The sequence below is a fragment of the Bubalus bubalis genome, chromosome 2 (genome assembly GCF_019923935.1).
Source record: "Bubalus bubalis isolate 160015118507 breed Murrah chromosome 2, NDDB_SH_1, whole genome shotgun sequence".
Lineage (NCBI taxonomy): Eukaryota > Metazoa > Chordata > Mammalia > Artiodactyla > Bovidae > Bubalus > Bubalus bubalis.
Window position 1 is genome coordinate 43418125 of NC_059158.1, and position 18391 is coordinate 43436515.

The 18391-nt window shown below is 41.3% G+C and overlaps 1 protein-coding gene and 1 long non-coding RNA gene across 3 annotated transcripts in view; one reads left to right on the forward strand and one right to left on the reverse strand.

Annotated features, from left to right (window-relative positions):
• The window catches only part of NUDT3 (nudix hydrolase 3), a 124787-nt gene that overhangs the window by 65739 nt on the left and 40657 nt on the right, over positions 1-18391 (forward strand). For both annotated transcript variants that reach the window (XM_025271432.3, XM_025271422.3), the window contains exon 2: positions 5949-6059. In XM_025271432.3, coding sequence (XP_025127217.1) covers positions 5949-6059 — 111 coding nt within the window. The remainder of the gene's footprint in view (positions 1-5948; positions 6060-18391) is intronic.
• On the reverse strand, positions 11049-15042 carry LOC123330235. The gene is made up of 2 exons (XR_006545981.1): positions 14907-15042; positions 11049-11209 (listed from the first exon to the last, which is right to left on the reverse strand). It is a non-coding gene; the product is annotated as an uncharacterized LOC123330235 (long non-coding RNA).

Sequence of the window (18391 nt, forward strand, 5' to 3'; positions counted from 1 at the left end):
GGTTTTTGTTGTTGTTGAATGAGTGTCCTTTTTTTTCCCCAGATTTGCTTATTTTATTTTTGGTTCTGCTGGGTCTTGGTTGCTGCACAAGTTTTTCTCGAGTTGCTGTGTGTGGGCTCCTCGTTGTAGCTCTTACTGTGAAGCAGGGGTCTGGGGCTGCAGCAGCTGTGGCTCCTGGGCTCTCGGGCACAGCCTCCGTAGTTGCGGTGCCGGGCTTAGTTGCTCTATGGGATCCTTCCAGATTGGCGGTGGAACCCGTGTCTCCTGTATTGACAGGTGGATCCTTTACCACCGAGCCACCAGGGAAGCCCCAAGTGTCCTTCTTTGGCAGGTGGATCCTTTACCACTGAGCCACCAGGGAAGCCCCAAGTGTCCTTCTTTAACTTGAATTTAACTCAAATCACTTCCTTTAAGAAACTTTCCCTTACCACCGCCTACCGTCTCCCTGCAACCTGACTTTTCAGTCTGATTGTGATTTTCTCTGCATACCTCAACCAAAGCACTCCTCTCACTGTATTATATTCTTTTGGAAATTTGTATTAAGCAATTTAAAACTTAAGAAATAAAACATTAAAAAAAAAAAGAAAACATTACTGTTTTAGCTGCAGCCCTTTATGTATATCTCTCCAGATCTATATTTTTTCACTGCACATTTGTCCCTAATCAACCCAGTGATTTTTTTTCTGTGTCCTTGAGGATACTAAGTTGTCATGAATCCAAGAATTCATATATGGGTGGGTGTGTTCTGGGGGTTTGTTTATCCATTTCTGCCTGAATACCACTTGTCTCGATGCAGAGAGCTTCACAAAAGGTCTGGTGCTTGGTTGGCCAGTTCCCCACTTTGATCTGCCTCAGAATTGCAGAGGTTCTAATCTGCATCTCCAGTTCCTGGCTCCTTACAGTGCTTAATGAATATTTGTTGAATAAATGGCGATTTTTTTTTTCCTTAGAGCGTCATTTTCAGAATCTTCTAGGAGCTTTGCCATTTAATCTCTTTTTAGATAATATGTATTTAAAAATCAAGCTTCACAGTAAGAATTTACTGAGCAAAACACCACTTACTGTAAGACAGAAAGAAGTAAAGTCTCTGGCAAAAACAAAGAATATTTTGTTTTCAGTTTTTGCAGTAAATTTTCAATGGGTTGTCAAGGAAACTTTCTGAGGAGAAGAACTATTTGCTGGTAATAGTGTTTGCTTTGAAGTATGACTACAAAGTAACGCGGCTGGCTTTCTCCAGCCTCAATGTTGTATGTAGTCTTACCTCATAGAGTCGTGCTTTGAATGTAAAAAGCAATCACACTGGCTAGATTTACTAGCTAATATTTCACATTGATTGATATTTAGAAATTAAATTACTCTCTATGGTAGTTTCTTTTTCATTGCTTTAACTTTGAAATGTCCCTATTAAGTTCCTTCATTTCGACTGAAACCTAATTGGATGGCCCTAGTCAGCCTCTGAAGCAAATGATTAGATTTAGAATGGCTGGTAAACACTGCCAAGAAGTGGGAGAACTGCAGGAAGAAAGACTACATGTTGTTATTTATATACCAAATCAGTGAAGGATTAACGCATTTTTCTACTTTCCCTTCTGGAATCTCCCTTGCAGATTAAATAGATATGACATTATTTAAAGAGTCTTTGGAGGACTTTTTTTTTTTTTTTAACTTTTGGCTTGAATTAATAAATGTGTTTATATTTGGGTTTATTTTTTTAATCATAAATTTTTCGAAATGTATGATTGGCCACGGTTTTTGAGGAGAATGGGTATGGCAGTGATCCCCTTTTTCTTTAATGGGAGTGATTTTATATAATAATGAAACTAAGGATAGCCTTCCGGAAGGCCACTCCTCTGGAGTGTAGACTCTGAACAAGATAGTGGTGGCACTATTTAGGCCTTTAAAAAATTGGTGTGATTTGCATCCACCAGTCTCCTTTCTGTCTCTATGTATTTACCTATTCTGCATATTTTATATAAATGGAATTGTACATAATGTGACTTTTTTTTGAGTTTGGCTTTCACTTAACCATAATGTTGGCAAGGTTCATCCACTGTAACATTTATCAGAATGTTATTCCTCTTTATGACTGAAAACTAATCCTTTTATGTAGATGCCACATTTTGTTTATCCACTCATGCGTTGATGGACATTTGAGTTATTTCTCCTGTTTGGTTATTTTGAATAATACTGCCATGAGCACTTGTGTCTGAGGGTTAGAGTACCTGTTTTCAGTTCTTTGGGGTATGGTATATACCTGGGAATGGAATTGCTAGATCAGATGGTAATTTCATGTTTAACTTTTGGAGGAACCACCTGTTTTCTTCAGTGCCTTAACTGTTACATTCCTACCAGCAATGTATGAAGATTCCAGTTCCTCTGCATCCTTGTCAGTACTTGTTATTTTAAAAACTATAACCAGTCTAGTAGGTGTAAAGCGGTATCTCATGATGGATTTACTTTGTACTTCTCTAGTGACTAATGATGTTGATCACATCTTTTCACATGCTTGTTGACTCTTTGTATATCTTCTTTGGAGAAATGCTGTTGGTCATTTTTCCCTTGAGTTGTAAGAATTGCTTATATATTTTGGATACCGGACCCTTATCAGATAATTTCCAAGAATTTTCTCCCATTCTGTAGATCATCTTTTCACATTCTTGATAATGTCCTTTGATGCACAGGAGATTGTAATTTTGATGACGTCCAACTCATCCATTTTTTGTTTTGTATCTCAGGTTTTTGTTGTCATGTCTTAAGAATTTGGCCTATCTTAGCAAATCCAGGATCATTAAGCTTTACCCCTGTTTATAGATTGAGCTCTTAGGTTTAGGTTGTTGGTCCATTTGGAGTTAATTTTTGTATATAATGTGAAGTAAGAGTCCAGTGAAGACTCTTATTTAAAAGCATAATTTCGTGAAACTGCCACATTGTACTTCCTTCCTTCCTCCCTTCCTCCCTTCCTCCTCCCATCCTCCTGTACTACCATTCTTCTTTTGGCCATGCTGCAAGACTTGCAGAATCTTTGTTACCTGACCAGGGATTGAACCTGAGCCCTAACCACTGGGCCACCAGGGAATTCCCTCACGTTGTACTTTTAACATCCCTTGATTAAACATACATACACACCAACCAAGAACTATTACAGGTTTTCTTTTCTTTTTTCTTTTTCTTTTGGCTGTTCCTTGTGGCTCTTTTCCCCAACTAGGGATCAGACCTGCACCCCCTGCAGTGGAAGTGTCTTAACTACTGGACTGCCAGAGAAGTCCCAGTTTATATTGTTTTAAGTTATTCCATGTTGTATCAATCAAAGCAGAGTTTATATACACTTTAAAAAATAGTGCTTGTAAATTTAAGACAGTATTTTCTCAGCCCATGGGCTGTATAGCGGTGACTGTGTACGGATTCATGGATTTCCCTCTTAAAGCTTGTGATCCCCTCTCAGTTTGCAGATCACAGATTTTTAGAGCAGCATCAGGAGAATCTTATCATTCATGACAGGAGGAAAGGGATTAAAGATGAAGAAAAAGGTAGTTTCCAAGGGCTGATGTTGCAGAGAGCTTAAATGGGAGAGAGGAAGTGACGGGAGGAGAATTACCTGGCAGGGAGTCACGCGACCCATGAGGGCCACAGAGGAAGGAGTGATTTCTTTCAGGCAGCAAAGGTGACCGCAGAGTAGCAGGTGAGTGCTGGGGCACGGAAGGGCAGACGGAGGATATGGTTTGGAATAGGGCCTGAGGCTCAGAAGACATCACCAGAAAGAGATTGTTTAGGGAGCAGTTGAGGATTCCTTTAGTTCTGGAAATAATGCCAACCCAACTCCATCTCCAAATGAGGAGTAAAGCTAACTTTGTTTAACATCTGTCCTAGAGAGGGTTAAGGAAAAGGAACTAGGGAAGTCCTAGATTGTATTTTAACCATGACTAGAATTCTGCTTAAGTTTGAATTAGTAACCTATGTTCTAGATCAATACTTTGTGTTTGTTTGGTTTCTGTTCACTTCATTTTTTTAAAAATTAATTTTATCGAAGTATAGTTGATTTACAGTGTTGTGTTAGTTTCTGCTGTACAGCAAAGTGGCTCAGTTACACATATGTATATTCTTTTCCATTATGGTTTATCACAGGATACTGAATATAGTTTCCTGTGCTCTACAGTAGGACCTTGTTGTTTCTCCACCCTATATATAATAGTTTGCATTTGTTAATCCCAATCTCCTGATCCTTCCCTCCAACACCAGTGACCCCCCACCCTCCCACAACCACACGTCTTTTTGCTACGTTTGTGAGTCTGTTTCTGATAGATTCATTTTTGTCGTATTTTAGATTCCACATACAAGTGATATCATATGGTATTTGTCTTCCTTTTTCTGACTTACTTCACGTAGTATGATAATCTTTGGGTCCATCCATGTCACACAAATGACATTATTTCATTCTTCTTTTAGGACTGAATAATATTCCACTGTCTGCGTGTATATGTATACACACACGCACACACACCCTGCGTCTTCTTTGTCCATTCCTCTGTTGATGGGCATTTAGGTTGCTTCCGTGTCTTGGCTAATGTAAATAGTGGTGCTGTGAACATAAGGGTGCATGCGTCTTTTCGAGGTATAGTTTTGTCTTGAGTATATGCCAAGAGTGGGATTGCTGGATAAGGAGCTGTTTTCCCTCGGAGAAAGCAGTGGCAACCCACTCCAGTGCTCTTGCCTGAAAAATCCCATGGATGGAGGACCCTGGTGGGTTGCACTCCATGGGGTTGCTGGGAGTTGGACACGACTGAATGACTTCACTTTCACTTTTCACTTCCACGCATTGGAGAAGGAAATGGCAACCCACTCCAGTGTTCTTGCCTGGAGAATCCCACGGACGGGGTAGCCTGGTGGGCTGCCATCTATGGGGTCACACAGAGTCGGACACGACTGAAGCGACTTAGCAGCAGCAGCAGATACTGTTTTCCCTAGTGGCTGTCCTAATCTACATTCCCACCAATCATATAGGAGAGTTCCCTTTTCTCCACATCCTCTTCAGCATTTAGTTAGTTATTATTAAAAATTTTTTTGGTTGCACTAGGTCTTTGTTGCTGCATTTAGTCTTTTCTCTAGTTGCAGAGCGCGGGGGCTCCTCTCGAGTTGTGGTGCGCGGACTTCGCATTGCAGTGACTTCTCTTAGTGCGGGGCACATGCTCTAGAGCACAAGGGCTTCAGTAGTTGTGGCCGCATGGGCTTAGTTGCTCCTTGGCATGTGGGATCTTCCTGGATCGGGGATCAGACCCAGGTCTCTTTACCACTGAGCCAGCAAGGGAAGCCTTGTTTGTAGACTTTTTAGTGATGGCCATTACGTGTCATTTCTTGATAAAAAGTTTCCTAGTAAAAGAATTCCAGTCTTACCTCAGGTGAAAGCATGACAACAAGAAATCTCCCTAGTTCTCATGTTGGTGAGAGCATCGGGTTCTCAGCGCACGCTTAGAGCTTTGGGTCGTATGTAGTGTCAGCCTGTGGCCGTCAGATGGAGCGGGACCTGGGAAACACAGGAGTGAGAACCTTGGAGGGAAAGTTGGGACTGTGGGCCAGGGCCAGCTCTTCATAGTGCTCACAAGCTCATCAGTGCATCAGTGACAGTCTCGGTTTTGTTTTGTTTGTTTTGAGTGTTTTTGTCAGTTGCATGTTCAAAGGGCTAAAGAGAAAGGAACAGAGGAAAGGGTCCACAGGGCAAGTGACTGAGAATCTGCGGGGTACACCTAATGGCCGCTGGGTCAGATGCCCTTCTGCTGTCACTGGACAGATTGTCTGCTTTTCCAAACAGAAGTGGAAGCTACCTTAAAGTGATTTGGAGAGGTATCAACAAAGAATGGGTCCTAGGTACTTCTGTTTGTGTGGCATTGAAACTCTGAATTTATATCAGTGTGGCTTTTTGAGTTTTAATGGCCCGCGTGACCTCTGACTTTCAGGTGCTACTTGTGAGCAGCAGTCGTCATCCAGACCGGTGGATCGTCCCTGGAGGGGGCATGGAGCCCGAGGAGGAGCCGGGCACCGCCGCAGTCCGTGAAGTCTGTGAGGAGGTACGCGCTGAGAACGGTGTGGCTGCACCGTGCGTCCGTCACGGCCCTGTAGTTCTTTACTTTATCACCACTCCCTGCGTGAACAGACTCAGGGGCACAGAGAAAAGGCGCTCAGCACTCACCTCATGCCTCCTTGATCAGAGAGGTGATGAGGTTGTGACATGGTGGTATTTACCAGGCTCTCTCTGCAAGGGGCGATCATAGTAGTGACTGTGTGCAATTATACCAGACAGTTCTCTCTGATTGCCCTTGGATCTCTGCCTGCTCTACCTCTGTTACCTGTGGCAGAAGAATGAGAATCAGATAGTTCATCAGCCCTAAGAAATAAGAGGAGGAGGCAGTATTGATACAAGCAACTTATTCTTGTTAACCTTTGCTTGAGGCGAAGGTAGTGTTAGTTCTCCTTTGCTTCCTGGGTCCTGGCAGTAGAGCAGTGGCTAAAGCAGAAGTTCAGTTTGCCAGAAGCTGTTAAAGGTGCAACTTGAGAGACAGTAGTATCTTTTTTTATTTGGTAACGTGATACCATATATGTTTTGAGTTCTTGGGCCATGCCCAGTGTATCTTACTGGATACTCTACAGTTAACAGTCAGAAGTCAGATCTTGGTGCTCTTCAAGGGCTTATAGTTTTGTTGGTGAAACTGGTGAAATTGAAATTGCAATTCTAAACCAGGAGGAAGGAACTAGTGTTTCTCCACAGCCTCTTGCGGCAGCACCACACTCTGCTCTGCTTATGTTATCTTGTCTAAGAGTCCTGACTCAGTAATGTAATTTTTACCAGCCCCATGTACTTGCTTTGGCCACATAGTGCTTTTTATAGGTTCATTTCCTTGTTCCAGAAGGGACTTCAGACTGATTCTAAGAACATATAAAAAAGAGCTTAGAAAAGGTCTGCGTTCTGCATTTCTTTTGGGTCTAGCCCTTGCCAAGGTCTTCTTAGACTAATTTCACTTTAGAATACCCAAGGAATTCTTTCCTTGCTCTGAAGTCCTGCAGAGTTAGTTATGTTGGCTCATGACACTATTATTTTATCATATATTTGAGTATGTATAATTATATTGTAACCTCTGAGGACTAAGATTATGTTTCCTATTTTAAATCCTCCCTTCTTGTGCCTGGGTGAATAGAACTTAATTAATACAAGCTTCTGTGATAAATGGAACATAAAAATCCTGAAGAAATACCCCAGATGGAAATCACCAGAGTGCTTTCTGGAGGATCTCAAAGGTTCAACTATTCAAATAAGTGTGGTAGGGCCAACTGGTGGACCTAAGCTACATAGTTTAGATTTCAATCCAGTTGGCTCCTGTGGGTTCCGAGGCACCCAAGACAAAAGTGATGTTTGACAGAGTTATTGCAGCTCTTTAGATTGACAGGTTGTTGGAAGACCTGAAGTAGACTGATGGTTCTAGAATAGAGAGGAAGGAAAAAATTCCGAGACCTTGGGCAAACCTTGCTACTTGGTTTTAGAAGTTGTGGGGAGACAAGTTGACAGCTTTACCTCTGTAGAGCACATTTGGATTTGGCATGTTTCTCAGGAAAGTATCAGTTGCTACTATGGTTGTTTTGAGTACCACGGTTGAAATGTCTCTCGGTTACAACTAAGATGTCGAAAACTAGATGATTGCAAAAGGAAATGCAGTGAGGGAGTTGGAAAGGATATACAGTGACCCTTTTGTTTCCTGGAAATTGCATACCAGCCTTCAGCAGGTGGAGGAGGGATAGAGTGGGGAGTAGAGTGGACTTGGGACACTAGAAGGTAAACAGTATAGCACAGGTAATTAAACTACGCTTTTCATATGTTCATCACTTACCCACCTCCTGTCTTGAAGGGAATCCCAAGCTCGAAATTAAACCCTGCCTGCCATTCTCAGCCCTGAAGAGTCCTGCTTGACCTTGAGCAAATATTCCCCCTCCAGGGAAAAGAGTCATACCATACCCTGTTCTTGACTCCAGCATTATTGAGAGGATAAAGAATAAGTGTGATAGTCGCTCAGTTGTGTCCAACTCTTTGCAACACCATGGACTGTAGCCCACTAGGCTCCTCTGTCCATGCAGTTCTCCAGGCAAGAACACTGGAGTGGGTAGCTATTCCCTTTTCCAGGGGACCTTCCTGATCTAGGGATTGAACCCAGTATCCTGCATTGCAGGCAAATTCTTTACCATCTGAGCCACCAGGGAAGCCCATAAATAAAATAAAGTACCAAATAAATCAGATATTTGTACAAAAAATATAAATTAGAGAAATGGGTCATTACAGAGGCAAACATTTCACTGGCTTACATCAAAATAAAATGGGGGGGCTGACTTTTCCAATTCTATGTCTGCTAACAGAGAATAAAACTTGGAATCAGTGAGGATGTAGGTAGATGTTTTTGATTGTTCTTGAAGGGTAGTTTTGTAAGCAGAAATCACTATTCAGGGATTTCTTTAGTTTTCAAAATGTCATGACTTTATAAAAGCAGACATTCAAAAACTTAGTTCTTTCCTAATGCTTATACATCTGATGGCTGTATTATAAGCATAGGAGATTTTACTAGTCATTTTTAAGGGGCTTTTGGATAATACCTAGGCCAGTTCATTGAAGACTTTCAGATGTTTCAGATTGCATTTATAATAAATTTAATTAACCAGATTGACTTTTGAAGAACTTCAGTTGTCTGACTTTTAAAAAATGAAAATGTTATGAGGCTCCTTATCAGTAAAGTCCTGTGGATGTCTTGTATTAAACTTATAGCTAAGATGAATCTTAAATAGTGCCACAGTGCAGAGGTCCCCAACCTCTGGGATGTATGTAATGTCTGATAATCTGAGGTGGAGCTGACGTAATAATGATAGAAATAAAATGTATAATAAATGTAATGTTCTTAACATTGTTAACAATGTTCTTAATTCCAACCTGCCCCCCACCCCCCCCAATTCCCCTACTCCTGGAAAGTTGTCTTCCATTAAAACAGTCCCTGATGCCAAAAAGGTTGGGGACCACTGCCATAGTGTACATAAATTTACTAAGATTTTCAACTTAAAATTACCATTCAGAAATAAGGTATTCAATTATACAAGCCAAATCATTTTAAACATTACAAAATCATAAAATATGTCTGGCCTCCTTCACCTTTCCTGTTAAATGAGGCCAGGATTCAGAGTGTCCTGAAAGGAAAAGCTGGTCCAGTTACTATAACTCAGTCAGGACTGTCACTTCACTGGACTTCCCTGGTGGTTCAGTGGTTAAGACACTGAAGGGGACATGGCTTTGATCCCTGGTCAGGAAACTAGGATTCCACATGCCACTTGGTGTGGACAAAAAAAGAAGGACTGTAATTAAACAAAGATGCATGGTCATCATGCAGTCCACCTGGGTGGTGGTGGGTGTTGAGTGAGCCATCTGGAGTATCCGGCACACCAGCCTAATTTTGTGCTTCACCCTGAAGGTCTTCCTCCATGCAGTCTTTGTGATTCTGTCTTGTTCTCCCTGTGTGTTTCCATTGCAGTGTATTTCTAGCATCTTTTTTTTTTTGCCTCACCATGCAGCATGTGGGATCTTAGTTCCCTGACTAGGGATCGAACCTGTGCCCCTGCCTTGGAAGACAGAGTCTTAACCACTGGACCACCGGGAAGACTGTATCCAGCATCATCTTTATCATGTTTTATTCATATCACTTGTCTAGTTGTCTTCTGTGCTAGACTTTACATTCTGCGTAGCCAGATTTTGTTCCTTTTCAGTCACCGTTTAATCCCCAGTGCTTAACACATAACAAGTGCTTAAGAAAGGAAGTGCTACAGGTTTTGGGGTGACCACTAGAGCAGCCACATCAATGTGGTTGAGGTAGGCCCTTTGGGATTGCCAAGAGTAGACATGTATCTACAGGTCCCTCGGTTAATTGAGAGACAAGAATATGACAGTATCACAGCCGCTGCCCCATCAGACTGTACAGAGCTGGGAACTCAGGTCCTGATGCCCAGGCAGGCCTTCTCACAGCGGCTGGATGGACGGTGGGGACGCAGGGCGGCTCTCGGGCCTGGTCACCATGCCTCTCTTCCACTGTGGAGGCACTGCCTTTCTGAGCTCTTCTCAGCCTTGCCTTCTGCTTACCACTTTTTGTTTGGTGCTCTTCCTGCCTTGTGTGTCACTAACCTATCTGTTGACTCACTCTGTGTGTCTCACACTCAGCTTTCCTGAGAAGAGGACTTGATTGGTCACAATCTCCAGGCATAGTTGCCACATCACATCCATTCTAGCCATTTGAAGATGTTTGATTTCTTATTCCTCTAACTGAGCTCAGAATGGCAAGGTCATGTGCTTTAAAAGCATTGCAGCCTGTGCTTAAATACTGCTTGCAGCAACTGGGCCAGCGGTTCTGTGTGTGTAATAATACATTTATTAACACAGGGAAATATTTGCAGCAAATTCCCTAGAGATTAAAGTAGGGTATGAATCAGTGTTTATGATAGAAAACCACTTAGTGAAGAATACATATGTGTCTACTTGTATAGAAAGAACAATACCATTGCAGGTGCCAAGCTCTGTTTAAGCATTTGTTGCCTTGTTTTTTCACCATACCTGATGAGGTAGTAACTGTTATCATCTACATTTTATAGGTGAGAAAAAAGTGAGATTGAGTAATTTGTGCAAACTAACTGTGCCCAGCTAGATGTGCTCAACATGAAATTTGAATCCAAAACATCTAGTCTTAGCACCCATACTCATAATGCCTTGAAAGAATGTCCACCAGGTGTTCACAGAGGTTATCATTGGGTTAGCTCTTAGATTATCAAGTTTTCTGCATTAAACATATATTTGTTCCTAGGAAAACTTTCTGAATAAACATGAATGTAATGAGGTTATTAAGTCAGTCTAAACTCAACCTGCTCTGAAACTTGGTTCAACCCAGCTTAAAATTTTTAGCATATTGCCTGAATCTCAGAAACAGATCAATCTGTAGCACTTGAATCATTACCAGTCACCACATTTAAAGAACTGAACTCTTCCCTTTTGGAAACTTGCCTTCATTTTTAAGTTGTTTTAAAGTCCTGCTAGAGTGATCCTTCAAAGGGTTGGAAGGATGAGGTTTTCTCCTAGGGCTGGCCACGGGCCTTGGTCACAGTGCATCTCTAGCAGAGGCTTGTATGAGCCAGCCATGTGATGCTCTCTCTGGAATAAAAAGGAAAAGCAGTTCTTTGTGTGGTTTTCAGAGCTATTCTTTCTTGTTAATTCAATGGGAAAGGTAAAACTGCTGGCTGACAGGGAAGAAAGAGAAGCTGGATCTGAAACTGTTCTGTCTTCTGTGCAGCTGTTAAATTTCCATCTCTTTCACCCATTGTCACCTCAGCCAAACCAAGAGTGTTACCACAAAGATATAGAACATCTGAAAACAGAAACGGAAAAATTATGTGCATAGCTGCAGCTGTATTCTCTTCAAGGGTGACAAAGATGGGTACCTTCTGCCTTTAGAGAAATGTAGCCAGCGATAACGGAGAGTTAGGTCAAATGCCAGTTCCTTCTGTCTGCTGCCTCATGTCTGGGCAAGGCCCATATCCATCTCCATTTCTAGCATATAATCTATAAAGTTTCTGTAGGTAGCCTGATAATTAACCTTTGGCACAGACCTAGAGAAAAAAAACAAAAACCTGTTCCCGACCTCATCGGCTGTGTCCTTACACCTCACTTCTCCTCTGCGCCTTCAGGCTCTGGCCATCTGTTGTTATGCCACATAAACGCACCATCGTGGAAAGTTCTTAGTGTCAGTGATGTCACTTTAAACTTTCTTGTACCTTGCTGCCCTTCTTCAGGTTTTTGTTTTTGTCTGTGCTGCCCGTGCTGCTTGTGATATGTTAGTTCCCCAGCCAGGGATCGAACCCATACCTCCTGCACTGAATGTACGGTTTTAACCCCTGGATCGCCAGGATAGAATTTCCTCAAATTTTTGATACGCTGTCTTATATAAACATTTCACAGCATATTTGATTTTATTCACCTTCATTCAAGATAGTTTTTTGAACATCTGCTGCTGCTAAGTCACTTCAGTCATGTCCAACTCTGTGCGACCCCATAGATGGCAGCCCACCAGGCTCCTCTGTCCCTGGGATTCTCCAGGCAAGAACACTGGAGTGGGTTGCCATTTCCTTCTCCAGTGCAGGAAAGTGAAAAGTCAAAGTGAAGTCGCTCAGTCATGTCTGACTCTTTGTGACTCCATGGACTGAAGCCTACCAGGCTCCTCCATCCATGGGATTTTCCAGGCAAATGTACTGGAGTGGGTTGCCATTGCCTTCTCCATTTGGACATCTAGATGTCTTAATATGGTACCAAGGATCATCGTTGCAAAGCTGTTTCTTGATTATCTCAGCCTTACTTAAGTCAAACCCATCAAGAATTTATCGTAATCCTTCTTGATCTCGTTTTATTTTCAGATAAAAACATGGAAAATGAAACAGTGAACTTTATTTTAAGAATCTGTGTCTTTTTATCCTGATTCCTGTACTATGTGTTCCCTGTCCTTCCAAAAAAAAAAGGTTGTATGATCTTACATATGTAACATAGCAACCAGAAGGCTCCCTATGGTATCTCAGAACTGTTCGATAGAGAAGCAGTGTTTCATGTCTCTTGTTATATACAAGTAGAACATTTGAAAAGCCTGTGACTACTGGGGAATAATTTGAAACACTGTTTTTTCAACTTTTATTAGCTCACAGTGTTTGACTCTGTGGAGTGGAGAGAAAAGTGAAGGCTCTGTGTGACTGTGCTGTGTTTTCATCTCTACTTTCTGGCCCCAGCCTAAACAGTTGTGAAGGGAAAGGGGGCGTATGGTATCATAGAATCTATTAGGGAAATAACTTTAATTTTTAAAAAAATGTCAGGACTTTAACCATAAAATATGTATCATAACATATTAAGAATACTTTCAGTCATTTCAGCATGGTAAATAAAATAGGGTAAAGGGATCTCTAGCTCATAAGCCCATAGGGAAGCAGACAGGTGGTTGACGGTGGGTATGGCTCTGATACAGTGGGGAGAGCCTACCCTAGGCCAGAGGCAGCTTCTCTCAGGCCCAGCCAGTAGTTTTCATGTGGCGATTAAGACCCAGTGTGACTGCTATTTTAAGAGAAGCATGAAAACTGGATAGTGAGATCTCCTGATCTTTCAACGTAGACAACTAATTTTTAAAAATTGGTTTTAAAATGTTGTAGTCAAATAATACATGCAGAGTAGATTAAAACCGCAGTAGTAGTACTAAAAGGCTCATAATGGGAAACAGCCAAAAGACATTCTTAATTAGGTGTATGATGTGTGTTACAGATTTTTACTTTATTTTGAACTGTAAACTGGTAAGCCTCCAAACTTTTGGAAGAAGATAGTTTTATTTTTTAGTCTCCTACATGATGGCAACCCACTCCACTAATCTTACCTGGAAAATCCCATGGACAGAGGAGCCTGGCAGGCTATAGTCCATGGGGTCACAAAGAGTTGGACACAACTGAGTGACTAAACAATAGGAACAACAACATGATGAATGAAGGCAAATAAAGGTTTTTAACCTTGGGAATATTGCGTTGTTTAATAGAAGTGTCAACATGAGAAACTATATCCAGATGTAAGTTACTATAAATCTCAAGAGCGATCACAAACCAACCCTGTTTATTTGTTGAAAACCAGGCTTTATTTAGATAGCATTTTCTGAATTTCTATTACTTAATTTTTAAGGAACTTCAAATCACATGAATATGAGTTACTAATAATAATGTTCTGTGTGCTATGTTTAGTCGCTCAGTCGTGTCCGACTCTTTACAACCCCATGGACTGTAGCCTGCCAGGCTCCCCTCTCCATGGGATTCTCCAGGCAAGAACACTGGAGTGGGTTGGCATGCCCTCTTCCAGGAGATCTTCCCAACCCAGGGATCAAACCCAGGTCTCCCACATTGCAGGCAGATTCTTTACCATCTGAGCCACTAGGGAAGCCCAAGAATACCGGAGTGGGTAGCCTGTCTCTTCTCTGGGGGAACTTCCCAATAATTATGTACTTGTATGGCTATGTGCTATGTGCGCTAAGTCACCTCAGTCGTGTCTGACTCTTTGTGACCCTATAAACTGTAGCCGACCAGGCTCCTCTGTCCATGGGATTCTCCAGGCAAGAATACTGGAGTGGATTGCCATGCACTCCTCCAGTGTATGGCTGTGTGCACCTATAGATTTATCTCTAAAACTGATTTAAGGGAATTCCCTGGCAGTCCAGTGGTTCAGATACCACAATTCCACTGCAGAGGGCCCAGGTTCAATCCCTGGTCTGGGAGCTAGGATCCCACAAGCCATGTGGACAAAAACAAATAAATAGATTAAAAAATAGCAAAAGATCCTTCTATATGTTTGAAATTTTTTCAAAATAAAAAGTTGGGAAGAAAGTAGACATATATATCATTTGCCAGTTATACTCAGAAGCTTCAGGAGGAAACCATGAAGTACAACAATATGATGGATGTCACTTTCCCCAAGAAAATATATGTTTTTATAAGTACTACCGTGTCTTTGTTTTTACTTTGTAAGAAGGTAGTTATTTTTAGCTTCTTTGTCAAAGCATTATAAAATGTAAGAATCATGTCTATTAATGCATTGTATATAATTTTCTTATTCTTATAATTTATTCTTCTCCAAGAATTTAGTGGGAAATGTGGTTCGGTGATAAAACATTTCAGGGAAGCCTTTGTTCACCTGACATGTGCATACGTGTTTGTATTTGGGAACATATTTATTCTGCCCTCCTAGAAAATCATACACACAGGAGTATAGCGAAAGAAGTTAAGAGCTTTTCCTTAGAAAAAATCATTTAGAATATAGAAAACGAACAGAGAAAACATACCATGTCTTAGATGGAAGCTGGGGTGAGGCCGTTTTATGTTAGAGGGCAGATTGAATCCCGCAGATCTCTGGCAAAGGCCCTCAAGTAAATCCGTATTGAATCTCCTGTTTCTGGCAGCTGAGAACTTAGAAAGGGCCTTTCCTCTCAGTTACAGTTCAGGGATGAAAGGAGACCTTGGCATAGACACCGCCTCCAGTGGAGGGCTTGGCTGAGGCAGCTGTGATAATCCCTCTGCTCCGATTTTGCTCTGTGCTCACATGATCAGGAGTCGAATTCAGCTCTGGCCCCAGAGCAAGGAAGGGCTCTCTCTCCTTTCAGAGGAGGGCGCCTCTCTACTCCCAGGCAGCTAAGAAATAGTAAATGGCTACTCCTAGGTTACTTCCATCATGATTTCTGGAGTCAGCCTTAAATCGGTTGAGAATTTTTAGTGACTGTCAGTTTGGCATTTGTAAAGCTATTTAATAGATACTCTTGACTTTATGAAAATTGATTCAATATTACATTTTTTTGTTAGTGACTGTGTTAAATATACGGATGCTTCTGACTAGGAATTTCCATTAGAATGATTTGTAGACATTTTAATCTTAAGGCTAGAAGCAGTATAATCTGAAGCGGCTCTTGTTCGGGGGCTTCTCAGTGCACCTCTTGCATTCTGTGGTGCTGCTAGTGTAGCCAGCGTCCTTGATTTAGTAATTGAGCTTGGTGACCACTTCAGCTTCCCACTTTTCTAATTTTAAAAGTAATACGTGTTCCCAGCAGAATGAAAAACCTGTAAGTACAAAAATGACAGTATGTTACTGTAGTTCTGTGGCTGATTTTTTTTTTCTCCAACTGTTTAACTGTGAAATTTTACATACATGTAAATTGATCCTTTTGAACTGTGGTGTTGGAGAAGACGCTTGAGAGTCCCTTGGACTGCAAGGAGATCCAACCAGTCCATTCTGAAGGAGACCAGTCCTGGGTGTTCATTGGAAGGACTGATGCTAAAGCTGAAACTCCAATACTTTGGCCACCTCATGTGAAGAGTTGACTCATTGGAAAAGATCCTGATGCTGGGAGGGATTGGGGGCAGGAGGAGTAGGGGACGACAGAGGATGAGATGGCTGGATGGCATCACTGACTCTATGGACAAGAGTTTGGGTGAACTCTGGGATTTGGTGATGGACAGGGAGGCCTGGTGTGCTGCGATTCATGGGGTTGCAAAGAGTCGGACACAACTGAGCAACTGAACTGAACTGAACTGAAGTATAATTTTAAAATAGTGAAACAAACAGTGTATCCCTTCTTCTAGATATAATATCTGTTGACTTGTTGCATATTTGCCTTACCTCTCTGTGTTTATATCCACATCCTTTTTTTGACTATGCCATTTGAAAGTAAATTGTAGCTGTCATGGCACATTACCTCAAAATTCTGTTCTTTCTTTAGCATGAATCTCTTTAAGGCCAGTCCCTTACATTACTACATACCATTGTTGCACCTGAGAATTCATAATAATTCCATAATGTCATCTAATATTTACTCCGTATTCGAATGTCCCCAGTTATCAAGAAATGCCTATTATACCTGTTTGTTTTCTCACACATTGCAGTTTGTGGTATGCCTTTTCAGGCTCTATGCTATGATAGAGATATATTTATACCATAAATAAAATCATACACTAAGCCTTTCCACACCCTGCTCACCGTAATGGTGACTTTTTAACAGTCTAGCGATGTTGTCTAATAGACTGTCTCACATTCTAGTTTTGTTTGATCATTTCTTTCAGGTGTCTTTTAATTTATTTCCTTTTCTTCTGTATTTCCAGCAACTTACTTAGAGCAGTGTTATCTGGTAAAATTTTCTGAAGTGATCCATATCTGCAGTGTTCGGTGTGGTAGCACTAGCCATATATGTCTATGTAAACCAATAACAATTAAAATTCAGTTCCTTAGTCACATACACATTTCAAGTTCAGTAGCTACATGTGGATCGTGGCCACCATGTTGAATAGCACACAGATAGAGGCTTGATGAGATTGAGGAGAAGCATTTTTGACGAGTTGCCACGTAGGTGATGTCATGTGCTTCCTAGTACTTAAAGTCAGGAGGCACATCGTATCAGGCTGCCTTGCCATTAATGATAAAATGTTTGATCAGGTAATAATTGACAAGTTTATCGTAGAAGTAGATTTCTCCTTATGCAGCAAAACTGGTAAGTAATCTGTTGAACAATTCTTCCAGGCTATATGAATGTCCTCTGTCTCCCAACAGTCTTTAACATAATAGTTTTAGCATCTACTGCTGAACCTTGGAGAAGGCGATGGCAGCCCACTCCAGTACTCTTGCCTGGAGAATCCCATGGATGGAGGAGCCTGGTAGGCTGCAGTCCATGGGGTCTCGAAGAGTCGGACACGACTGAGCGACTTCACTTTGACTTTTCACTTTTCCTGCATTGGAGAAGGAAATGGCAACACACTCCAGTGTTCTCGCCTGGAGAATCCCAGGGACGGGGGGAGCCTGGTGGGCTGCCGTCTATGGGGTTGCAGAGTTGGACACGACTGAAACGACTTAGCAGCAGCAGCAGCTGAACCTTACCAAATCAGATATTATAGCAGAGACTGAAGAACAGTGGTTTTCTAATTCTTTTTTTCCTGAGATGAAATTCTTCTTTAAGGGAAAGTTCTCTTCTTCCTCCCTCCCCCCTTTTTCCTTATTTTAAATAACCCCACTGAACTAATAGATTTTCCTATTTTTTTCCCATTATATTACAAGCAGTTACTGTCTTTATTCTCTTTGCTTTAATTATTGCAAATTTGACCAGTGTGTGCCCTTTCAGGTAGCCCCCCATGTACTTTGGACACGGCCCTTTCATTGTGTGAGCACTTCTTGCCCTGTAATGCAATAAGGTATTCCGGGCTCACCTTTTTGTTGTTGTTGTTTGTTGTTTGGGAGACTTTTAAATTCTGTTTTGTTTTTATTCTTCCAGGCTCACCTTGAATTTTCCTGTCCCAGACTTGTCAGCCATTTCTCCAGAGAATTCCCTTTTAGTGGAGAATGTTCCTTAGAAACCAAGGTTACAGTGCAGGGTGTGTTCACTGCTACTAGGGTGTCATTGCTGCTAGGCTCTTTTAGTAGATAGTAATTAAAAAAATATTTTAAAAGAATAATTTACATTTCAAATTTAACAACTTTTTTCTTAATATTTGTGATCTTTTCCCTTAAGATACTGTTTCTTAACAGCATTCTGATAACATTGTTATTGGTTTCTAATAACATTATTTGCTTTATCATATTATAAATAATGTGACTGTCAGTCGCATTATTGATATTATTAGGAGAAGCTTTATAGAGACTGAGAATTCTAGACTGTATAATGTGAACCTTCTGGTTTCAGGAAGAGTACTGGGATGGGTAGAATAGAATAGCTCTTGGTACAATTTGGATTATTTAGGAGTTGACTCTGTTGATTTGATTCGGTGGTAAATGAATGACAAGACCATTCAT